This window comes from Phyllostomus discolor, chromosome 13 (assembly GCF_004126475.2).
Source record: "Phyllostomus discolor isolate MPI-MPIP mPhyDis1 chromosome 13, mPhyDis1.pri.v3, whole genome shotgun sequence".
In the NCBI taxonomy this organism is placed as follows: Eukaryota; Metazoa; Chordata; class Mammalia; order Chiroptera; family Phyllostomidae; genus Phyllostomus; species Phyllostomus discolor.
Window position 1 is genome coordinate 6,463,273 of NC_040915.2, and position 25,615 is coordinate 6,488,887.

At 47.0% G+C, this 25,615-nt stretch overlaps 1 protein-coding gene across 1 annotated transcript in view; it reads left to right on the forward strand.

Moving 5' to 3' along the window:
* LOC114510346 (myosin light chain kinase 2, skeletal/cardiac muscle-like) overlaps window positions 1–15,617 on the forward strand; it is a 28,295-nt gene extending 12,678 nt beyond the window's left edge. Inside the window, exons 3-5 of the mRNA XM_028528970.1 lie at window positions 14,596–15,159; window positions 15,367–15,507; window positions 15,600–15,617. Coding sequence (XP_028384771.1) covers window positions 14,596–15,159; window positions 15,367–15,507; window positions 15,600–15,617 — 723 coding nt within the window. The remainder of the gene's footprint in view (window positions 1–14,595; window positions 15,160–15,366; window positions 15,508–15,599) is intronic.
* Window positions 15,618–25,615: the final 9,998 nt, after the last annotated feature.

Here is a 25,615-nt window from a genome sequence, read left to right on the forward strand (position 1 = left end):
TCGCTGTTAGAATCCCATAATTTGAATACACCACAACTCAGCCATTCTGTTGCTGGTGGGCATTTGAATTGTCTCCAGTTCTCAGTTATTTTGAATTAAACTGCTTTGCGTGTGTTTGTACGCGTCTTTCAATGGAAACAAGCACTTTTTATGTAGAGTAGAAGCCCAGGTGGTGGGATATGCATATATTTAGCCAGAGCAGTTACTTCCCACCACTCTTCTAGACGGTCGCCCAAAACTACACCCCCAGCAGCAATGTATGAGGGCGCCAGTTGCTCCACATCTTTGCCAATATTTGGTGCCGTCACCCTTTTCAACTTCAGTCATCCTGATGGCAGTGCAGCGGTCGCTTATTGTATTTTAAATACTGTTCCCTGGTGACTAGTTATTTTGAGCCTCTTTCATATGTTTATTGGCTATTTCTAATGGCATGCCTGTTCACATGTTTGTGCATTTTTCTGTGAGGTTTTCTGCATTTTTCTTACTGATTTGTAGTCTATGTAGATTCTGGATATAAATCTTTTGTTGGATAAAATTCCCTCTCAGTCTGTGACTGGACTTTTCATTTCCTCAGTCGTGTCTTTTGATGAACAAAGGTTCTAAATTTTTATCAGTCCACTATATCGGATATGTTGTTTTTTGATGTAATGGGTGGTCAAGGTTCAGATGGATGTCCCACTGACCCAGAACCACTTAATGGAGAGGACCATCCTCACGCCACCGAAATGCCGTGGTGCCTTTGCTTTGTATCAGCAGGCTGGGTGGATGTGCATTTGTTCTGCATTTTCCTCCTCTATCGGCTTTTATGTAGGCACTCTTTTTTCTTTGTTTAGAAGTTTCCCTAGGGATCCCATATGTAAACCCAACTTACTAGAGTCTATAGATTAAATTAGAACTTTCTTCATTGCCCAAACAATGCAATAGAACAGATGAACTCCGTTTAATCCTTTCTACCCCTTGTGCTATTGTCATTGTATATTTTAAATTCCACATGTTTTATAAACTCTACTATGCATTATTGTGAAAAGATACATTGTCATTCTATACAGTCCATATTTATTTATTCTACCCTCATATTAACCCTTTCTGATGTTATTCAATTCTTGTAATTCCATGTTTTTATGTGGGACTATTTTCCTTTAGTATTTTTTTGTAATGAAGTTCTACTGGTAACAAATTCAGCCTTGGTTTATCAAAAATATCTTTATTTTGCCTTCATTTTTGAAAGACATTTTTACCAAGTAAGGCATTCTATGTCGATAGGTTCCTTCTTTCTATTAGTTAAAGGTACCATTCCATAGTCCACAAATTCCACCACTTCTTTTGAAGAGAGAGTTGACAGTCTTGTAATGGCTCCACTAAAGGTAGTGTGCCTGCCCATCTGCCCTCTGGCTGTTTTTAAGTTTTTTTCCTTTGTTTTTCAGGAGTTTGACTATGATGGGCCTACGTGTAGTTCTCTTTGTATTTATCTTACTTAGGGTTTTCTTTCCTTTTTTTAGCTTTTTGAATCTGTAGGTTGATATCTTTTATTGGTTTTGGAAAATTCTTTGCTATAATCTCTTCTAATATCGCTGTTTTTTCTTTAATCATCTTTCTGGGATACCAATTACACATACATTAGTATGTCTGACAATGCCTCACATGCCTCTTATTTTCTCCTATTTCTGTTCTTCTCTTTTTATTTCACCTGTGTGTTGTAGTTTGGATAGTTTATAGTTAACTTATCCTACCTTCTGCTATGCCCCTTCTGCTAGAAACCTATATTATGAGTTCTTCATTTCAGACATTATATTTGGTTTCAGTTGTATATGCCAATTTCATTTTCTTTTATATATTGCAATTTTATTTTTAAGTTCTCCTATTGAGTCCTTTCTTTCTAATTTCTTAAATATTTTAATTATAATCATTTGCAGTTCCTCATTTCCGAAACACCTGTGGGTATATTTTCATTATTTATCTTTTTTCTTGATTGTCAGTCATTTGGTCCTACATTTTAGCATGTCTCATAATTTTATATTGAAGGAAACCCATTTTGGTGGAAATTGGAAAGGCTCTGGGTGATGTTACCTTCGTCCAGTAAAAACAGATTAAGTTATCTTCTGGCGGGCGGGATACAGACTGACCGATCTCCCTACTCCTCCCAAGGGTTGGTTTCATGCTGTGTTTTAGCTGGTGCAGTTACTCTTTTTGTCCTCGTGTATAACTCCTCTTCAAGATGTGGCCCTCTCTCCTAGGGTGTGACTCTTCTGGGACTCAGTTGAAAGCCTGGGTGGTTAGCAAGGCCTCTCCACCTGGGCAGGCCTTGAATACAATTTGTCTCCCATGCGCTTAGTCACTGCTCACATCTCTGCTTGGTTCTTTAGTCTCCAAGCTGCTGTTTACAATTAGGCCAATAAGTCCAGAGGAATGTGTGTGCAGTCATTGGGCTCCTTCTCTGTGGTTTTCTCTTTCTGTAATCGCCCGCCTCCCAAAGTTCCAGCCTCTTCTGCATCCCTGAACTCCCACCCCTCCAGCTCAGTCTGATAAGATGCATGCTTTCTTCCTGGTCCTTGTCTCCACCCCTGCCCCCAACAACAGTGTGGGAGAGGGCCCCAGGGAGAAAGTCAGGGGAAACGTGGAGCTCACCGCAGGTTATTCCCTTCCCTCGAGGACCACAGTCCTCCCATTCTTAGCTCTGTCAGATGTTTTCCAATGAGTAGTTGTTTTATATTCTTGTGCACTTTTTATAGTTTTTCTCAGCAAGGGGATTAGTCTGACACAACCTAACATCATAAGCAGAACCGGAAGGTGTTCTCAGTCCCATCCTAATGACAGATTAGAGAGAACTGCAGAGGCGGCCCCACGGGCCCAGCTGCTTTTGGCCAAAGCTGAGCTTCTCAGAAGCACGTCGAGCTAGATCCACAGCCCGAGTCGGGGCTCCGTGTTTTCCTTTCCTGCCCTTTTTCCTTTGGAACTTTTACTGTGTTCCAGTCATGACTGAGTAATCGGTCATAAACTTACTTCCCCACCACAAACAACTGTAAAACTAGATAAAAGATTTATACCAACCGATTACAGGCACTGGACATGAAATAGTGTTGCTCCTTGAGACACACAAGGTGAATTCCATGTTCAGTAAAGCTTTCTACCTGGTGCGCTTGCCAAACTGTGGCAGAGGGAAGAGGACCCAAGGTGAGCACTGGTCGCACTGGGTGGAGGAAACAGAGATCAGAGACAGAGGCTGTGAGGAGGCTGAGCTTGCGGGGCAGGGTCCCACCGATGAGGGGGCTGCGTGGAGGAGGAGCTCCAGGACTCTGCCTGGAGGTCCCCCTGAAGCTTTGTGTAAGTTGCCCTCGTACAGGGCGAGAAAACACAGGGCCTGGGGGATTACAAACTCCAGGTCTGTGAGCTGATGGGACTTCAGAGGCCGCACAGTGCTGGCCAGCCAGCATGAAAAGACCTTGGTGAAAGCCCAGAGCATTTTATTGAAATCTTAAAGAACCCACAACTTAGGAACAGAGTTGTTCCAGCCCTACAGGTAGGTGACGCTTTACACCTGCCCTAATAAAGCCTATATTCAACCTCAGCAGAACCCAACTAAACACCTAGTAAGAGCACTCTGTAAACAAGACAGCACAGCCTAGGCTCTCAACAACGTACATTTCCCAGCATGCAATAAAATATTCTGAGACCTATTAAGAAGCAGGAAAGTGTGACCCATAGTCAGAAGCAAAAATAATAAATAGAAACAGATCCAGAGATAATACAGGTATTGGAATTAGCAGATGAGGACTTTAAAACAGCTATTATAAATATGTGCTAGAATTTTAAATGGTAACATGCACATAATAAATAAATAGATAAGTCACCATGGCAGAGAAATCGAAACTATAAAAAAAGGAATAACTGGAAATTATAGAACTGGAAAACATATATACAAAATGAAAATTTTACTATGTGGGCTTAACAGCGGGCTGGACACTGCAGAAGAAAAGTTCAGTGAGCTTGAAGTCGAGGCAATAGAAACTACCTAAATGAAAACATAGAAAGAAAAATAGCTGGAAAAAAATGAACAAAGCCTCAGTGAAGTGATCTTGAAACAATATCAAGCAATCTAATATACATAAAATTTGAGTCCCAGAAAGATATGGGAGAAAGAAATTGAGGTAAATTTTTTAAAAAGACTGATATTCTAAATTTCATTTTAAAAATTAACTCATCTTCCCCAAAAATGGGTTATAATGCATGTTCCAAACAGAATAAATACAAAGGAACCACATCCAGACATATCATCATCAAATATCTTAAAACCAAAGAGAACACGTTAAAAACAATGAAAGAACACACACACACACACACACACACACATTACATTGAGAGGAGCAATGATAAGAAGCACCATTTACCTCTCATCAGAAGTAATGTAAGCCATCCTGGCCCGGTGGCTCAGTCGGTTGGAGCGTTGTCTCATACAGCAAAAGGTCGCAGATCCAATCCCAGTCAGGGCACATACCTAAGTTGTTGGTTCGATCCCTGGCCAGCTGCTATTCAAGGCAACCAAGCAATAATTCTCTCTCTCTCTCTCTCTCTCTCTCTCTCTCTCTCTGCCTTTCTCTCCAAAATCAATCAACGTGTCCTTGGGTGAGGATTAAAAAAAAAAAAGTAATGCAAGCCAGAAAACATGGAAACATGGAAGGGTATATTGAATATGCTTTGAAAAAAAATATCGACCTAGTAGTAGTCTCTATCCAGAGAAATGATCTTTCAAAAGAGAATGAGAAATAAAGATATATTCAGATTAAAAGTTTAAAAGCTGAAAGAGTTTGTTGCCGGTGGACCTACACTACTGGAAATGTTAAAGGGGGTTCTTAAGGCTAAAGGGTAGTGGTATCTAATGGAAATTTAGCTCTAAACAAGCAGTAGTGGTAAATATAATAAGTAAATTTAAAATATATATTCTTGTTTCCTCAATTATTTACAAGACCACTGACTGTTTAACAGCAAAACTAAGAACAGTGCATTATGGAGTCCCTACCCTGTGGAGGAGTGAGCATATGACAGCACTGGGAGCAGGTGACAATGCAGGCAACAAGTGGGAGACGCCACCGGAGGGCGTTTACACTCTGTGAGACGCTGCGTTTATCTTTCTTTTCTTCTTGCCTTTGTTTTCCGTTTTCTCACCTTCACTTTTCCAGTTTCAGGTACAACACAAATTTTATTTACATAACATTGAAACAATGCAGAAACACATAACCTAGCAAAGGTAAATATTCCAATATATTTATTATCCCCAGCAAAAACAGCTATCAAGAGTTTTCAGTACATTTCTCTGAGATTTTTAAAATCTATTTGTGACAGAAGAATATATTTAAAGTATCTATTGCAATAAAAAGTTACTTACTATAGAATTATTTACCTATATTGTCTCCCAGCCCTTTTTTGAGTTAAGTACATGAATAGTTTATGAAAACACACTGCTAAAACTGAAGCATAGACCTTGAATCAACTTGAAATTCATTTTATAATCTGGAGACATATACAGCACATAGGGTTACAACCGCATTTTGTACAGGTGACAACTGGCTCCAAGGCGATTCGCCCAACAGACCACTCTCTACCCTCTGCAGTGAGGCGTTTCCTGCATCACAGGCTACGAACTCTCTCTTGTTTGACTGATACAGCTGTCTCTTCTGAGCTCCCAGCACACTCTAAATTGCTTTAGCATTATTACCTTGATGTCTCGGGGGTAAATCTCACTTTATTATTCTTTCAATCCAATTTTTTATCTATATTTATTTTCATTTAATGCTTAGAATCTCTTGCCAATCCCAGACATACACCCAAATGAGTTTTGATTGGAATTGCATTGAATTTATCAATTAATACGTTTGAAACATTGAGTTTTCTAGCAACGTGCCTTATGCCTCTATTTATTTTGTCTCCCTTTATGCCTGTCCTAAAGCAAAGTTGACATGCCTTCCACTGACCTGAGTTTCCACATATTTCTCATGTGTCAGTATTGAATTGTTTTCATCACGTTTTCTAGTTAGTTGTGACTTATGTTTTTCAAAGCTATTAAAATCTTTGTAAATGAATTTATCTCGGTCTGCTCCATCTGACTGAATCCATGTATAGTTATAATGGACTTTCAATGGATTCTCCTGAGTTTGTGGAGACACGACAATACCATCTGCCAATAACGATCGTTTTGACTCTTTCTGTCACTTACACTTATTTCGTCTATTTATCCATTCTGCGGCTGTTTCACCTCCTCCGCGCGACAGGTCCGTGAGCAGCCCCACGCGGGAGCAGTGGGACGGGCACGGTTAGGGCCCCGAGGGGAACGGGAGCGTTAGCGCGGTGAGTCCAACACCGGCTTTCGGTTAACGGGATGTTTTCTGAAATGTTAAGGACGTTTTCTTCTCTTCACGGTTTTCCAGCATGGCACGGTAAACACAGGTGAGTTTTATCAAATGCCTTCTGCAGTGACCACAGGCTCCATTTTTTCCTTTTAATCTCTTAATCAACGGACTTTATAATGGTAAATAAAGCTTGTAATCCTAGAAAACCCCTAAGTCAGTAACTATTCGACCTGCTCCGGGGTCCAGTTTACTACGTTCGCGAGTCAGACGGGGGCCCCCCACCCGCGTCTGCGCAGCCGATGGGGGCGTTGGGACGGGGAACTGATCTTCGCCCGACGGGCGGGCAGCACCGGGTCTCTCCCAGGCTCTGGTTTTGCAGGGAGAAGGCTATTCTCCGCCTCGGAGCCCGCAGCGCTCCCTGTCTGAACGCCGCATCCCAGCTCTCTGTGGCCGGCTTGTCTTCGTCTTAGACCCAGAGTCTCCGCAGGGCCTGCCCAAGGCAGGGGGCTGGGCAGGGTGCCTTCCCACGCTTCGCAGACCTGCCATTTGCCTGTCCTCTTCCCTGAGCTCACAGAAGGTCTCATTGCACAACCTCCTGGAGCAATCCTGGCTCCTCCTGTGGGAGCGGCATGCCCCCTCCTGCTCCTCAGGCAAGTCTACCTGGTCACCAATGTGGGGTGTCACAGGCAGCAAATGGTCTGATCAGGCATCCTGTCCGTGGGGGCTCAAGCCACACCTGTGCTCTGGCCATTGTGGGTGGGTGTGCGGTGTTCAGCCCCACCACTGGGTCTGCCCAGCCACAGCCCTGGCCCTGGGAGGGAGTGCACATGGGAAATAATTTTGGAGATCCTTGGGAGCCAAGAAAAGAGCCACCCAGGGCATGAGGCTGACTCATGGCCCCTGCTCCAGCCCGTTCTTGCCACAGGCCTTCCTCTGGCTCTTTCTGCCCTAATGCCTGTGGCCCCTGCACCTGGGTTCCCAAACCCAGGGCCAGCTGGCTGCTGCTACCCTCCAGAGCTCTACCCCACTCTCCTAGCCACACCAGGTGGCAACAGCTGGGTGTCCCACAGCCAGACCCGGAGGTGAGGTCAGCCTAACAGTCCCTGCCAACCTGTGACTCAGCCATGAGAGGCCCCACTGGGCAGTGCTGGGCATGACTGTACAGGACGCTTCACCAAGACCCATCAGTGACACAGTGGTCGGTGCTGCAGGGGAGAGAGTGGCTATAGAGATAGGAAGCATGGGGCAGGGAGGCCAGGCTGGAGAGAGGCCAATGCCAGCAGGACTCCTGAGGAAGCCTCCACCCATCTCACTGTGGTCCCTGGGTCCCTTGGGAGCTGGGGCCAGAGGCCTATTCCACACCAGTGAGAAAAGCATGCAGTGTGGGGCTCTGTGGGGGCCCGTCCTGAGGAGCGGAGCCAGGAAGCCTGGACTTGAAATCTTTGAAGTTTTTCTCCGGGAGGGGCCGTATGTATTGGGTCTTCACAAACACCATTCCGTATTCAGGCCTGAAGCAGTGTCTGACCCATGAGAGGCTCCTAAAAGCATGTGTTGAATAATCGAATAAAACATAAAAGTACATGCCATCATTCTTTTATTTATTTTCATTCATTTACTTTTTTATTGTTTATCAGCACCACTGTCCCACTGCCCACCCCAAGCTGAAAGAGCTCCGCAAGACCCGGATTGCCTGAGCTGACTGGATCATCTGGGACCATATTTCCCCTTGCTATATCTGCACCCACGGAACCCATGGAGCTGTATGCAAGTCGTTCTTTCCCACCGACATTTATGTTATTTATCCTTTTATGTCAAACATAGATAATTTTTTGTGCAAGAGGACACAATGCTCTGTCTAGGAATGCTGAGACGAGTAAGACATGACATGGTGGCCAATGAGACCGGAGGAACTACTGTGTGAAGACAGAGTCCCGCACACCCTGGGCCTTCGGTAGGACCTGTATGTGGCAGTGCCTGCCTTCAGCAAACTTGTAGATGAGTAGAGAGGTGTCATGGTCTGTTCACAGGCCTTTAGCATGTTCTCAAGTTAGCCATTGGAAAACTATATATTGAGCACTTTAAGTATACCCTAAAAATGCACTGAGAGAAGATTCAAACAAGTCTCATGCTCAAGAACCTTTCTTTCAGCTGGAGAGACAGTATCTAGTTTGGTTAAATGTATGACCAATGTGCAGTGTGACTAAAGCATTTTACAACTCAAGAGATGTACGTGATTGTATACAGTTGCCATGTACCTGAAATGAACTTCAAGTGCAAAATGCATGATTCATAGGAGAAAGAGATCACACTTGCTCGCAGTCCTTGTGTCCTTCATCCACTGACAAATATACTTTAATTCAAAGGGAAAGAAATAGGGAAATTACTCATGTTTCTTGAATACTTATTACTTTCAGGCTTTCTACAGACCTTTTTTACCCTTGATCTCATTTTCCTTGCACAACTATATGAATTCAATACCATTATGTTCATTTTAGAGATGAAGAACTGGAAGCAAGATTCAGCCACTTACCTGCAGAGAGAGGACTATGAGTAAGTGATGAGGTTGGAATCAAATCCAAGGCTGTCCGTCTCATGTCCTGCTCCCACACCAGACCACACTGCTCCCTGGAAACTTTTGGTGAGCTGCAGAAGAAGGTACTAAGCATACCATTATGGGAATAGTCAACGGGTTAGCAGGTTAGACATGAACACAGATGCAACCTGGTCAGTGTCAGATTGTGATGCTCTTCTACACAAACAGTGGGTGCATCCTCTTTCCTGTCTACAGTTCCTGCAGGACTTGGATGCCATTTTTAAATGGAGGGGACTCCGAGACAATTTATAGAACCAGAACCTGGATGCTAAGATGTGCCCGTGTGTAGACCTGGTAACGGGACACCTCTATATGCCCCAAACCTGTCTATTTGCATTGTGCTCATACAAGTGACTGAAAAATGAGGCTTTCTGTTTGTGTGGATTTAACCTTTAAAGTGCACCTTCCCTCAAAGAGAAAGGTGGTTTCCTTAGCCAGTATAGTGTAACATGCTTTGCACTCAGTGGTTACTCAAGAAGTCATCAATGGCGCCCTGAGCTGCTTTCTTTCAACTCAACACAATGGGGCTCTTTGCCAGTCAGATAGAGCACAACACAGAGGTGTCCTGTCAAAAGCAAGAGAAAACCCTGCAGATGTCCAAAAGCCACTTATTTTGAAATGGCAAGCAATTTCTTTGTAGCACCTCAGCCTCTATTTTAGGATGCCCAGAGTGATTTAGTAGTTCTGAGACAGGATAGTGAGAAGTGGAGGAAAACTCCTCGGTGAGTGGAATAGGGAAACTGAGGCAGACAGCTGAACACAGTGGGCAAGCAATTTACACCCAGGTCACCTGGGTAGAAGGCCTCCAGTGCCTGGCAGAGAGCAAAGCTGGGAAACGAGGATCCTACTCTCAGGGTAACCTCACCTCCCCTGGCCTTTCCTCCCTGGAGGCAACATCTAGGCCTCAGCTGTGTTTCAGCTCCAGGCTCTGAAAAGCAGCAACACCAGGTGGGTGACACCAGGACCAGCTGCAATGACTGAAGATCCCCTGCCCTGCCACTGAGCAATCAGAGGAGACCGTGACCCTGAAAGGGCACACCTGGAAAACTGATGCGTATTCTACGAACCTTCCCCTGAGACCTCCCCTAAGACACACCGGCCTGCAAGAGAGAGATAAAAGCCTCAAGACGAAGCCTCAAGAGTGCCAGTGTGTGCTCTCCCTCTGGGGGGCAGCCTGCACCCTTCCCTTTCCCTTCTTCTCCCCCCACTTGTTTCCCCAGAGAAATGCATCTCCTAAACTCTAAAGCTTGGGCAGCCAGCAGCTTGTCCCGGACTGCTCCCCTGAACCTGTCCCCTAAGCCCACTTTTTCTCTGACTTCCCAGTGAGCTAAGGCAGCCCAGCTGTTGTAAGTGTAGGTTTGTGATATAGTCTTTCCTGTAAGTCAGCCAGGCAGCTACTGGATTAGCTGCCTGCTGAGCAGCCCAGCCCTAAGAAACAGACAAGAGTCACACATAGTAACTACACTCTTCACTCAGCTTTTATCGAACGCAGGCTCACTCAAAGTAGAATACCAACATATATTAACATCCTACTCACACTCTAACAATCTAAGATTAATATAATGCACACACAGCTATCAATGGGGAATAATGAACCTGAGTCCCAGAGTCTCCATCTGCAGTTCCAGGAGGCAGCATGGTGGGCAAGGAAGTTGTCAGCGTCTTGCAAGGAAGGATCTCCAGGGCCAGGTGGGCAGCAGGGCAGACAAAGCCCTCAGTCCAGCAGGGCAGAGCCTCCAGCAACCAATACCAAGGGACAGCAGCATGGTGTGGAGTAGCACTCTGGTGGGTGGAGCTCAGCTGTCTCGGCAGTGGTCTGGAGCCTGCCTCAGTTATACCTTGACAGTGGTGGACTCCACCCTTCTCAGTCTCTTGATCAGTGCCTTGGCCCCCTTGATGGTGAGTGAGGAGTTTGCGCAGGAGCCTACCTATGGGTGGGCCCACTCTGCAGACATGGCTGTTCTGATCACACGTGCAGATATCTCAGGTGTGTCTCCTTGCCAAATGTGTCTGCTCTAACTTTGGTGGGTTCCCTCTTGAACCAAAGTGTCATGGCTGACTGGTAGCCATCTTGGTTGACATGAGTGACTCCACTTTGTTTTATATACTTCAAGCTATCTTGACCAGACCAATGCCATTTTATTGGTCCTGCTCTCCATACCAGCCTGGGCTCTCTGTTGCTTCTTATATGTTAAGCCCTTCCTTGTTTCACTATCCACAACTTTAATAAACATACCCTCAGAGTCACCTGGACTTATGTTGTGAAGTCTTTCCTACACGAAGTCAGGAGCCCACACACACCGCTGGCCCTCCGCAGACCTGCTCAGGGCCAGGCCCCCCTCATCTGGTAACAGTTCAACTGTCTTCTGTTACGTTATAATGTTCAATGCTGTGTTATCAAGGTGATACACTGAAAGGACAGTAGTTTACAAATCAGTCCCTAGGGACTTTGCATTTTATCTTTCCAGCCAGTGTGAAATGACAGGCATCTCTTAAGATAACAAGTTCAAAAGCTGAGAAAACTGTGGCACAAGGAAGGGAACTGTGAGCGAGGGCACTCACTGAGCAGTGAGTGGGCTGGCCCCGCTGGGCTCACATGGCTCGTGTGTGAGGAGACCAGAAGTCCTGAGCCCCAGGCTGGACTCGGGCATGCTTTCCTTGGGCTCCGTGTGCAGCATCCATCTAACCAGAACCTTTTGGATGGTCTGGGAGGCCCCTGGAATGAACGGTGGTTGCTCTGGGCAGCCTGCAGGCCTGGACCTGGGAAGGACTCCACTGAGCATGGCCCCTGAGCTGTGAGTGGGCCCTGCCATCCTCTGAGGAAGAAGAGGCTTTGGAGGTGAAGCAGTTCAAGAAAAGCCCAAAGAGACGTGACGAACAGAGAAAGGGCATCAGATCTGAAGGAGCAGTTCCCAGGATGCGTCTGGACCCACCAAGAGGGTCCAGACACTTGGTCCTCTCTCAGGAAGGGCCAGGCTCAGCAAAGCAAATGAACCCTTCCTCCTCCCAAGAACAAATAATAAAATTCTTTACTGCCCACCTCCCTCCCAGAGCAAGCAAATTACAAGCTCAAGAAAAAATATAAAAAAGCTACATGCTTGTGGGGGCGCCATCACAATCACATAATTGATGTGGCACGCTGAAAAGGCAATTGCCAGTTTCTTTTTTTTTTCTCTAAGTTTGGCTTTTGCCTTGACAGTTTTGTGTTAAAAATCTAATCACTGAGTCTGTACTTACATTGCTGAGAAAGATCACTATCTTGAGAAAATGTGCTATTCTATTGATATTATTTCCTAAGTAACTATCAATACCATTTTTATAAATGGATGTAATTAATTCATACACTGGCAGCCTTAGTTAAATTCTCTCTTCTCCTTCCTGAGCTTATTCTGATCTCCGACTGGAACTTGTGGACATCTGTCTAGAACTGGTGAAATGACCCCATTTGGTCCCAATCAGCTCAGCCACAGAGACGGTCATGCTTAGGAACCGAGTGTCACAGGTTTAAGGTAAAAGTTAAATAACTGAAGTGTTGTAGAGGGAAAACCTCACAGGCAGATCCATTCAAGATACCCCAAATGCAAAGTTGAGACTTTAGGAGAGCAATATTGAAGGAAAATAATGACTAATAACTTATGCACATGATTAAAACACTCGATGTACTGCAGTAGCAGGCTTTCTTTGAGGATGAGTCTGAATATAACGTGCCAGAGGCTCCCCCTGAGTGTCCTGTCTGCTCTCTCTGTGCTGCCATAAAAGGGCAGACTTGTACCCAACATGTCACCTCACCTCTGTAGCTCTGCAGAAGTCCTTTCGCCCAGAGGCTTCCAAGTGTTGTCACACATGTGAATTAACCAGCCTCGTCATCACTTCTCTCCCCAGAGATGGTCCCTTTCGGTAGCACAGACATTTACCTACACGGCTACTCAAGGTCCCCTGAGAGGTCCTTGTGGAATGTGCAAACGGATGTTCCAAGTGTGAAAGTACCTTGTAGCCTCACTGCAGATCCCAACTCCTTGCCTCCTTTGGCAAGTACCTCTGGAGGGATGAATCAGCTTCTTTGATCTCTACAGCAAGACCCCTACCAGATGGCTTTTCTTCAGGCTCACCAAACGCCCACACACCTGGAAACCCACTTTCAGCCTTTCTCCTTCCTGTCTTATCTGCCCCAGAAGCTGAGTGAGGACAGACATGAATTTTTAAAGATACTTTATGACTCACTTTCATTAAAGAGTCATCCATATTTTCTTTTGTTTCCCCAAACTCTATTAATCCAGGGACCAAATGTTTATTAAACATTTACTTCATTGCCACTTGCTGTGCCGGACACAGGGACCACTGTGGTCATGCATCTCCCTTCACAGGAAGGACAGACAGTGACAGGAATGAGGTGCCCTGCGGTCAGGGCTGTGAAGATGACAAACATGATGGGCTGGGGGAGGCGGTAGGAGCAGTGGGTCAGGGAAGCCCTCTCCAAGCAGGTGGTATTTGAATGGAGACCTGGAACTGGAGAATAAGCCAGATTTTTACTTTTTAAAAATTTTTTTTGCATCTTACAGATTGTCATTTCTAATAAAGTAAATATCAATCTTTAATATCCCACATTGTAAAAAAACCTCTTTGGGGACCCTTTTATTTTTTATCCAGAGTAAAACCATCATGAGATAAAAAAGTGAGAAAACCACTGTAGTTTTTCCCCAGACACCACTGGTCCACTTCCTGCTCTTACCTCATAAGGACCCACTGCTCCTATTCAAGCTCTGGGCTGGTGGAGGTCTTTGTCCATTAGAGCCCAGGAAGCTGACTGAGGTGACCTGTTGGATGTAGACAAACTTCCTCCCTTTCTTGTTTTTTGCTTTGTTCATTTCTTTTATTTTTTTCCATTTTCTGTTTTTTTTTTCCTTTTTCTTTGTTCTTTTTACTTTATTTGGCTTTTTTTCTTTTTCTCATTTTTTTCCATTTGAGTTTCCTCAGTTTATTTAATTTTATTTTTTACATTTTTATTTCTATATTTTTATATATTATTTGTATATTGTATATTTATATATTTTATACATATTTGCATTTTTATATAGGATTTGTATATTTCTATATATTATCCATATGTTTTAATTATTTTTATATGTATACGTTATTTATATATTGTATATTATTTATATATTTTATGTATTTATTTTATAATTTGTTCATACACATTTTTAATTATTTTTTAAGTTTTTTTTAAGAGATATGCCCATTTATTTTTTTTAAGATTTTATTTACTTATTTTTACAGAGAGAAGGGAAGGAGATAGAGAGAGAGAGAGAAACATCAATGTGCGGTTGCTGGGGGTTATGGCCTGCAACCCAGGCATGTACCCTGGCTGGGAATCGAACCTGGGACACTTTGGTTCCCAGCCCACGCTCAATCCACTGAGCTACGCTAGCCAGGGCTTTAAGTTTTTAACTTGTATTCTCTATTTTGATTTTTATTTTGTTATTTTTATTCTCTTGATCTTTTTATTTTTATTTTCTTTATATTTTTCTCAAAATTTTATTATTTTCTTTTATTTCATATATTATTTGGGTTTTATTTTGAAGCCACCATGTCTAAAGACTTTGCAGCCACCTTTGGCAATAAGAAGTACCATATTGGTGATTATATACCCCTTAAATTGGCCAGGGGTCCTTTGCAGAGGTTAAACTGGCCTGGCACAGCCTCACTGGGACCAAGGTGGCCCTCAAAAGCCTTAGCCAGTGGGACTCAACTAGAGAGTTTGAGGAAATGAAATCTCTTAAGACCTTACATCATCCGAATGTCATTGCACTGTTTGAAGTGATCACCACCCGGGACAAACATATACTTTTCATGGAACACGCCAGCGGAGGTGACCTCTACAATCACCTGGAGGAATGCGGCCACAAAACTGAGCACGAAGCCAGGTCCATGTTCAGGCAAATGATTTCAGCCCTTCACCACTGTCATCGCAAAAACATCATTCATCGTGATCTGAAGCCAGAAAACATCCTTCTAGACGAGGACCTCAATGTAAAGGTGGCAGACTTCAGTTTCAGCAGAGACTTTACCAATTACAAACTGACAACTGTCTGTGGCACCTTCGCCTACATGGCGCTGGAGATTTTAGAGTGTCAGGTGTACAATGGCCCAAAGGCGGATGTCTGGAGCCTGGGGGTCATCCTTTACCGCATGCTGACGGGGGATGAGCTGTTTGTGGAGGACAGCAAGGCAAAAGTGCTAAAAGAAATACACAGTAAAAAGCTGCATCCACCAGATTTTATGTCAGTGAAAGTTCAAGACCTGTTACGAAAAATGTTGACTGTTGACCCCGGCCAGAGATCCACCCTAGATGAATGACATCATGAAAGACACATGGGTGAGGACGAGGAAATGAGGCCCTACAGTGAGCCACCCTGGGGGGACATTGACCCCCAGGTGACCAAAATAATGAAGGGCATGGGCTTTAAGGAGCAAGAAATCCAGGAGTCATTGACACAGAATAAATATGACAGGGTCATGGGAACGTACCTGATCCTCAGGAGGAAGACAACCAAGATGCAGGGCCGCACCATAAAGGTAAGGCCTTGTCCCTCCTCTGACCCCAGCACCAGCACTTCCTGCAGCGAAGAGGTTGAGACTCCCATTCCCTCAACCAGCCCTGCACCCAGCCTGGACTCAAGCTCTAGCCCTTCCCCAGGCAGCAAGGAAGCCGGGAAGAAAGATCCCCCACCCAGAGTGAAGGTGAGGATGTCCCCCTCTCCAGCACCCAGCATGCACTCCAGCTCCTCCTCATCCACCTGCATCCCAGGAGAGACGTACCTGCTCCCCCCACCCCCACCCAGCCTGCACTCCAGCTCCTCGGCTTACTCACCTGCCCTAGAAGCAAGGACCACCACTCCCCTACCCAGCCCAGACTCTGGAACCGCCACTCCCAGCCCAGCCCTCCCAGCGTGGCCCTGGGGACTCCCCCACCACCCACAGCAGCAGCAGCAGCAGCTCCTGCCAACACATTTCAGAGTTGGGTGGTGGGACCCCAAGCTCTGCCTCTCACCCCCACCACTGTGGAAAGAGGGTGGCTCGGAGGATCCTCAGGTTCTTGTTAAAATGTATCTGCTGTAGCCGGTCCACTAACAAAAGAAGAGTTACGCTGACTGATGTAATGTGTAAAAATTGTGGACCGCCTACAGCAGATACATTTTATTTTTTTAAAATTTTTAAAGATTTTATTTATTTTATTTTTAGAGAGGGAAGGGGGGGAGATAGAGAGAAACATCAGTGTGTGGTTGCTGGGGGTCACAGCCTGCAACCCAGGCATGTACCCTGACTGGGAATCGAAACTGTGACACTTTGGTTCGCAGCCCGAGCTCAATCCACTGAGCTACACCAGCCAGGGCAGCAGATACATTTTAAAGAAGAACCTGAGGACCCTGGGCCCAACCAGGAGCCTGGCCACACATGTGCTCTGACCAGGATTCCAACCAGGGATCCTGTGGCTTACAAAATGACACCCAACCCACTGAGTCACATCCAATGGGGCCACACTCCCTGCATTTTAAATGCTGAGCCTGGAGGTACTGAGTTCCAAGGAGGCCCATCACTGGTGCGGGAGATGGCCAGAGGCGGCACACAGACAGCTGCAGGTGAGAGCACTGCCGGACACACACACCCTGTGTGCACCAGTGAGAGGACTTGGTCCTGTGGATGATGGACATGTGCAAACCGCCGCAGTGTTCCTGTACGGGATTCACAGCATCTGTGGCCTTCAGGAGCATCTTAAGGAGGATGGCCTGGAGCCCCCTGGGGGTCAGGAAGAGAGGCCACCCTCCTTGCAGGTCCACCCCTCCTCCCCCACCTAATAAAACCTCAGACTGGACTGTTTTTCCTGGGACCCTTCTCCCCTCCCCTGCTCTCCTTGGCTCCCGTGTTTGTGGAAGTACTTGGTTCTTCCAAAGTTTGTAATAAATTTGATGCTCCAGAAAAATGTATTGGACACTCTGTTTTTATCCTTTCTGCACAGAATTGGGGCAGGGCATCCTGTAGTTGGAGAAGCATGTAGTGGTGCAGTACTTGGGTTTTATTAGGGGAACTCTCAACAGTAACAGAAGTGGTTTTGCAGGGAAAAGGCCAGCAGCACCCAGCATGCTGGGCCTGTCCAGACACCAGGGCACAGCAGGGGTGAAGCAGGCAGAGTCTCTACTGTCACACAGCCCATAGCCTGGCTGCTCTGTGACATCAGCAGGAACCCCCTCTCCTGACCTCTTGGCTTTGCTGCTTCCCTCTGGGCTGCTGCCAGTCTCAGGGGGCCTGTCCCTCCACACAAGTCAGACTTGTAAAGCTCTGGAGGAAGAGCGCTCCAGGCAGAGGGAACAGCCAAGCCCCAGGCAGCCCAAGCTGAGTGAGCTGGAGTGAGAGCAGCAGGATATGGGGCTGCAGACAAAGGGCAGAGCTTCTGGGCTACGGGAAGGGGTGTGGGTTTGACTCTGAGAAAATGATCAACCCAGGAAGGGTTTTAAGGAAGGAAGTAATATGATCCAATTTAAGTTTTAAAACTAGTAAGTTGTAGAGCATATTCTTCCTTTGCAAACATTTTTATCTATCTCTACGTGTTACAGATTCACCAGGCAGGGCAGTTTTTCTTATAACTACAGAAGAAATATGAGCCAGAAACTGTTTGTGTTTTTTCACTTTAATCCTTTTCACCCCAGTTCCCTGAACAGGTACACAAGCAAGTCAATACATTGTTTTAAATGGGAAAGACCCACTTGCCTCTGTGGAGCTGATTCATTGGTTCTTAGATCACTGAGTAGCTGATCTGCTCGCCCTTTGCACTGAGGAACCCGCCGGGTTCCTTTCATTCACCTGTCCTCCTGCCCTGTGATCTGAGCAGCACATCACTTGGTGTCGTCATTAAGTGGTCCCTTCCCCTCCTCGCCCTGATCTTCCCTTCCTGAGTTCTTGGGGGCTGGGAACTGTCTTACTCACCTTTGTATTCCAGTCATTACCCCAGAGCCAGGTCCAGAGTAGGTGCTCAGAAAAGGATGGACAGGTGAACCTTCCACCTGCTGACTCTACAGTGGATTGTCCCAAGTCAGGACACGTTGGAGTGGAAAAGGGATGTGATGACAAGGATCATGCGGGGCCGAGAGAGTGAAGTCGGATGGGAGGGACTGGGATGTACGGTCAGTCACCTGGGTGATCCCTGTGAAGCATCGTGAACAGAACGGTGAGCGCTGCAGCTCTGGAGTCTTTAGAGGCGCTCGTACTCACTCATTCGCCGGTGCTGGCTTAGACCAAAGGTCCCCAAAGCCTGGGAGGCGCAATAGCATAGGAAGTGCTTGTGAGCAGCAAGGGCGCCGAGGTTGATACAGATTCACACTGTCATCAGGTAATTTCCTTCCAATTCTACTTCAGCATTTTTCATTTTTATGAAGAAAAACTCTGTTGCTAGGTTGTCTTTAACCCCCTCAGACTCCTGGCATTCTTCCTTTTAAAACAAAAAGTAAAGAAACCTCAGGATCAGAACCTTTGAATAAGCAATGGTATTCAGCTAGAATTTAATATTATGTTAATTACATTTATTTTATGCTTTTCTTTTCTCCTTCATAATTATTATTATTTTTGAGGTGGAATTGGTATATAAATTTTCATTTTCAACTAATCTTTTGTTTTTTAGTTATTTTATTGTTGTCCAATTATAGTTGTATACACTTTTAATCTTTTGAAGTAAAAAGATAAGATTTAAAATATACTTGATGTAGGTCATACACAGATTTGGCAAAAAAGCAGGAAGTTGTACAAATAGTAACATTTAGGAAACTAGATCAGATGATTCCCAGCCTGTTTTTGAGGTTACTTGAGGGTCCACATTTTTTAAAATATTAATACAAAATTAATTTAAATTAGAGTAATTTATAAAAATAAATATATCATGTATATGTATATTTATTTATTTTTATAGTATTTTATCATAATAAAAAGAATAGGCATGCTTATTGCTGTTGGAATATGACCCTGTAAAATACAGAAAGTCATAAAGATACTTAAAAAGTAAAAAACACAGAATAACACCATTCAGGGAAAAACATATATAATATGTGAGATGTTTCTGTCTTATTGAGTATTTTTAGAAATATAATTCTGAATCTGAAATATGTTAACACATATGTAATTCTAAATTTACATAAAAGAAATATAAGGGATATGGTTTTGCTTATTAAAAACAATAGCCTGACTTTAAATATCAAACTTTTCCTTGTGTACTTAAAAGTTTAATTTACTCAAAATTTATACACATGTAATATTTAGCCCCATACTTGTCCAATAATTTAAGGTGCATCTTTACTAAATAAAGTTTCATACAATTTCAATTGGTTCTAATGTGATGAATGAAGCTTCTTTTTGGAAACTGTGCAGTGAAACCCCTGCTTTTCTTGTCAGAGACTCACACCAGCTCCTTGCATACTTACCTTTCTGCTGTGGAAGAACAAAAACATGGCTGGCTGAGCTGTGTTCTAATTTTCAGTGAGAAGAAAATTGGCTCTATTTCCCCACCAAGCCAACAGGTGTAGGGATACACTGACTTATTTATGAAAACAGTACAGGTGTTGAAAATGTCTATTTGCTTTCTCTAAAGCAGAACGTCATCACGGTATAGCGTCATTACCTTAATGACAAAGAGGCAAGATGGTTGGAAGACAACAAGGGCAGCAACAGCGGCAAGAACACCGGCTCCACACCCAGACTGCAACCGGCTGCTCCTCGCCGGCTGCGTGCCCCTCCCCCGCCCTGAGGATCCCCCGTAGGGAGGCCGACTGCACCCGCACTGAGTTCTGACTCATAGGGCGGGAGAGGTGGGGGCACACGATCTCACTAGAGCGCTCTGTCGGGAAAGGTAATGAGGCCAAGGGGAGAACCCACGCTCTTGAAACAAGCTATGGTCCATTCCTACCAGCTCCACTGACCCGAATACCAACCACTGAAAAGACTTGTCTCCATTTGGACTAGGGTTCCGTGAACAGTATACAGGGTTGGCTGTATTCTCTGTGCCTCGCCCAGTGCTCGGTTCTTAGAAGACTCTTTAATGTTGAATGAATGACCCCCTACCTCCACAGCTACTATTTCTAAATACTGCAGATGTATTCGATGCTGTGATTTACAACACCAATCCAGAAGTTAGTATTGTCTGTCTCGTCTCACAGAGGACAAAGGCTCAGAAATGTTAAGTAACCTACCAGGTACACACAGTGATTTTTAAAAAGATTTTATTTATTTATTTTTAGAGAGAAGGGAGGTAGAGGGGAAGAAAAATATCAATGTGTGGTTGCCTCTAGCATGCCCCCTACTGGGGACCTGGCTGCAATCCAGACATGCTCCCTGACTGCATCAAACCTCTGACACGTGGTTTACAGGCCATCGTTCAATCCACTGAGCCACAGCAGCCAGAGCAAGGAACTAGGATTAAAAACTAGATATTTCTGAGGCCAGTGCCTCAGTATTTTCTCCTATAGAACGGAAACCAGTTTTGTGACTTTAGAAGGGCTTCATGTGTAAAAAAGGAAAGCTCCAACCATGCAGTTGCAGATTCTTTTATTTAGAATAGATATCTTTATTTTTACTACAGTTTACATTTGATAGTATTTTGAATTAGTTTCCGGAGTACAGCGCAGTGGTCATGCAGTCATACACTCCACCGAGTGCTGCCCCCGGTATTTGCTGTGCTCACCGGACACCATACACAGGTGGTACCATATTACTGACTGTATTCTTTAAGCTTCACTTTACTCCCCATGAATGTTTTGTAACTACCGATCTGTATTCTTAGTCCCTTCACCTTTTTCACCCAGTCTCTCCAGCTCCTTCCTTCTTGCAACCTTTTGTCTGTTCTGTGTCTGAGTGTGTTTCAGTTTTGTTTGTTCGTTTATTCCGTCCTTTGGATTCCACGTACAAGGGGAACCCTTGTCTTGTACTTGTCTTTCTCTGTCTGACTTACTTTGCTCAGCATAACACCCTCTAGGCCCATCCATGTTGTCACAAACGGCAAGATTTTATTCTTTTTTATGGCCGAGTAATATTTCATTGTGTAAATGTACCACTGCTTTTTTTATCCACTCATCTATGGATGGGCACTTGGGCTGCTTCCAGATCTCGGCTATTGTCAATAACGCTGCAATGAACAGAGGGCTGCATACGTTTTTTCGAATTAGTGTTTTGGGTTTCTTTGGATACGTACCCTGAAGTGGAATCACTGGGTCATAGGCAGTTCCATTTGTAATTTTCTGAAGACCCTCCATACTGCTGTCCACAGTGGCCGCACCAGTCCTCATTCCCACCAGCAGTGCACGAGGGTTCCCTTTTCTGCACACCCTCGCCAACATGTTTGCTGACTTAATGATGACGGCCATTCTGACAGGTGTGAGGAGATATCTCATCGTGGTTTTAATTTGTATCATTTCTCTGATGATTAGTTGAGCATCTTTTCATGTCTGTTGGCCACTCGTATGTCCTCTTTGGAGAAGTGTTTATTCAGGACCCCAGTTTGGGGTTTTGGGGGTTCATATACCATAACTCTTAAAACACTATTTTCACATTTCTTCCATTTGCATTTTACTGAGAACCCAGAAATATGGAAATGGCCTAGATGTCCCCAGCACTCTGAGCGGCCCTGGATGGCAGCTCTAGTGTCAGGGAGAAGAAAGGTTCCTCAGCCAGAAGACCAGGGTGTCCTTGCCAGGCCACTGCTGAATGTAGGGGTCCCTGTGCGTGGGGACTGGGCGGGATGAGCTGGGCAGGCGCCCAGGCCCAGGCAGCGAGTCCCATGCTGGTAGGTGAGCGGCAGCATGAGTCTGAGGAGCCCGGGAACTGGATTCCTGGGCGGCCTCCCATGCTCGTGTCCTCTCTGTCGTCCCCGTGCTTTGGGTAGAGCCGCACCTGCACCTGTGGACACGTGTCCCTCCCCGGGCTGAGAAGAGAAGGCCCTGCACCCTGCTTGACCCAGAGCACAGCGAGGGGCAGGCTGGGACTGGAGAGTCCAGGGCGCAGAATGAGCACATAGTGCAGCCGCTCCCCATCCCTTTGCTTCTCTACTCGGAGGAGCTGATTTGTGGAAGGAGGCACCTTCTCTGCAAGAAAAGCCTTCAAATATCAGGGGAAGCTGGGAACCTGAGGACCTCTGGGTGGGGCTTCCTTCTGGGGCTCCGGGAGGCTGAGGGATCTGAAGAAGGCTGCCTGCACCCTCCGGCCTGGAAGAGGAGTGGGAGAGAGGATAAGGATGGGGTGTCCTTGAGGCAGGGGGAGACCATGGTGCCTGGTAAGCTGCCTTCCTGAGCCCCCAGGTGCACAGCCCTCAGTCGCATGGGTCTCATTGCCACCACCTGTTGTGTCACTTCCCTATGTGCACTGGAATGAGCCACCCAGGCTGTCCCACCCACCTGCCACCTCCCTCTGTATGAGATGTCACTCCTCCCCACCCCTCTGCTCCCAGGGTCAGGGCCAGGGCCTCCCTGGGCCCAGCTGAGTAAACCAGCCTCCACCCTGCTGCTGGGCAGCCCCTTTGTTGAGTCCCAGAGCAGACAGGTTTTCTCTGTGAAAACAAAGACAAAGCAGGTCTGACGGGGGTACTGTTGGGGGTTGCAGGTATGACAGAGACACACCTAGTCCCGGCTGCAAAGGACACGGCACAAGGCCACCAACATAACTCTGTTTTAGAAGCTTAGATTCACTGCTTAGAAGCTATGGGAGCTCAGAGTGGTCACTTCTCCACCCCAGGGTCCACTTTCCTGAGGAGAATTGGTTGTGCTTGTGCCTGCTCTGGAATTTGGCTCAGGGCCAGTGACTAGGTTCCACTTGTCAGAATCAGCTTTGTCCCTGTTGGGACCCTCAGAGACTGGCACCCCCTGGAGCTCCTAGCCTCTCAGCCCCAGAGGAGGCAAGGCCAGGCAGCATGGGGAGTCCCCGCCACAACTCCAAGACTAGTTAATCAGGTCTAGACACACAGCATGCACTCCATAAATGTTTGCTGAGGGATCAAATGGGACGAAACCAGAGCTGGGAACCTCCCTTCCATGGGCACGCCCTCCCCTGTGTGCTCAGCTGCACCCAACGCAGCTCAGAGGCCAGTTCTGTTGCCTCCTTGACTGAGTCCATGGTCCCAGGGTGCGTGGGGCATCAGCCCTCGTCCTGCCTCCCAGGTTGCGCCACCCCAGACTTTCCATTTGGATGTGGCCTAGGGTTCACACCCCTGGCTGCCTCCACCCCTTTCAGAGCCTCTCAAACCCTGCCTGGCACCTGCCGTGTCTCCCTGTCCCTGCAGGGCCAAGTCCTAGCCCTATAGAAGGCCCCGCAGCCGCACCCCATCTAGCCCTGCCCCCGACTACTGTTCTCTCCATCCACAGGCTCCTACCCTTGAGCAGCAGGCCTCTTGGGGAGCAGATCCCTGGGTGGCCACATCCCTGGAGCTGGTCCAAGAGGCCACAACACAATGGGGGTTACTTGGGCTCCTTCCTGGCTGCACCCAGGGGCCCTGGACTGGACTGGGTGTCCTATGAAGAGAGGATGTCCATCAAGGACCCCAATGTCCTTGGGATGCAGGCTATTGTCTGGGAGGAGGGTCCTGGGCCTTCAAGGAGGTCCCCGGAGGCAGAGTCGGAATGGGGAAGACTCCACCCAGAGGCTTCTGGCCCCTGGGCCAGGGCGGGGCAGGTCAGGGTTGAAGCTCTCCGGCCAGCCCCTAGCATCTCACAGGAAGGCCTCCTCAAGGGCTCTCCACCAACTCCACCCCACCCCCCACCCAAGGCTGCTTCCACTTCCAGGCAGTCCACTGAGCTGGCCTGAGCCTCCACCTGAGGCTGTTCCTGTCCCAGCCCTTCCCTCTCCTTTCCCGAGGCTCCGCCTCAATTCCACCCCTCAAGGGCGCCTGCTCCTGCTAGAACCTGCCAACCCATTGAGGAAAAAGCACTGTGGTTTCTTCTGACCTTGGACAGACTTGGCTGGGCACAGACTCTCTGGGCATGGTGCCCGGATCCCCTTGGGGCTTGGGGTTCCCCTGAAAGACAGGACCCCTGGGAGTGATGTCCATGGCAGCAGGAGCTAAAGCCCCCTCTTGCCCTCCCTGCCTCTCTCTGGGCTGTGGCCAAGCGCTGAGCTGAGATAATAATTCCCATAGCAGTGATAACATTGTTAATGTCAAACATTCTTTTTAATGCCTCTGTGTGCCAGGCTCTGTGTTGGGTGCTGGGGAAACGTGAAGAAATAAGACAGACGCAGCCCTGCCCCCAGGGATCTGTTGATCCCAGCCCGGGGCAGGCACGGCCGGGGGTGTGGAGGGGACTCAGTACGTGGTGCACGGATAAAGAATTTGAGGAACGAGCGGCCAGTTACACCTGGCAGCACAGATGCCTCGGGGGCTGTGGGGTGAGCAGGGCGGCCACTGGGGCAGAGTGAGGCATGACCTAGCTACCACACTGCACCTTGGAGGGGGCGCCCAGACCCTGTACCTGCCTGTACTAGCTTGGTGCCCCAGCATGCTAGGGATTCAGTAACACAGCAGTCCCCTAGCAACAAGGCCATTAAGAGTGAAAAGAAGATTTTGAGGACTTCCTGGAGGAAGAACTGGGATGGGTTGGGCTCAGAGTCCCTCAGCACTGAGCTTACAACATGGACTCTAGGAAGGGATCCATGGAATCCAGAATCCTGCCCAGCCCAGGCCTATCCGAAGTGGACCTCTGATGTCCTCAAGTACAAGTGTCATCGAGAACCTACTGTGGGGCCCTGACCTGTGTGGCTCAGTTGGTTGAGCATCACCCCACAAAAGCGAAAGTTCACTGGTTCAGTTCCCAGGAAGGGCACTCGCCCGGGTTGCTCCTTTGGTCCTCCGGTCCGGTCGTAAATGAGAGGCAACTGATCAAGATGTTGCTCATCCTTTCTCCCTCCCTTCCTCTCTTTCTAAAAATAAATAAATAAATAAAATATTTTTTTAAAGAGCTTCCTTTGGGGGATGACTGGCATGGACCCTGGAACTGCCCCAGAAACTGTACAACAAAATGGGCAAGTTCATGTACCAGATTCTGGAAGAGCGACTCCCTCCCGGGCCCACCCTATACTGTCAGTGATAGGGGATGGTTGCCCCACTCCCCAAGTCACTCAGTGACATCCAAGTGCTAGGGAGCCTCTGGCCAAGGGCCTCTGAGAGACCATCCGGACACCACCTCTCCTACTGGCCCTTCCACTCTGTCAATGTGGGCCCCAGAAACCTGTGCCACTCACAGTGCTGGGTGTCCAGTGGCTGAGGTTCTGGGGGTATGGACACCCCCACACACACTCACCACTGCTACACATAACCCTCCCATTTCTCTGCAACCTCAACAAACAGCAGCACCCCAAAGGGTGCCCCCCTTCCTTGGATGGCCCCGCCAGCGGCCATTCCCCTTGGGAGTGCTAGAGACTTCCAGACACACCTCATCCCACAGCCTGTGAGCCTGCTGAGGACAGACCCCCTACCAGAACTTGGCCAAGAGGGGACACAGGGTTGCTGAGAATGGCTAAATTAGGGACGTCCCCAGCCTCTGGAGACGCAAACACTGCTGCTACCCCGGTGTAGCCAGGCCCACAGTGTCCAGAAGAGCCTGAGGGTGGTGGGCGGCGCCCTGGCCAAGACAGGCACCTGCCAAGGCTGCTCAAGGGCATCCCT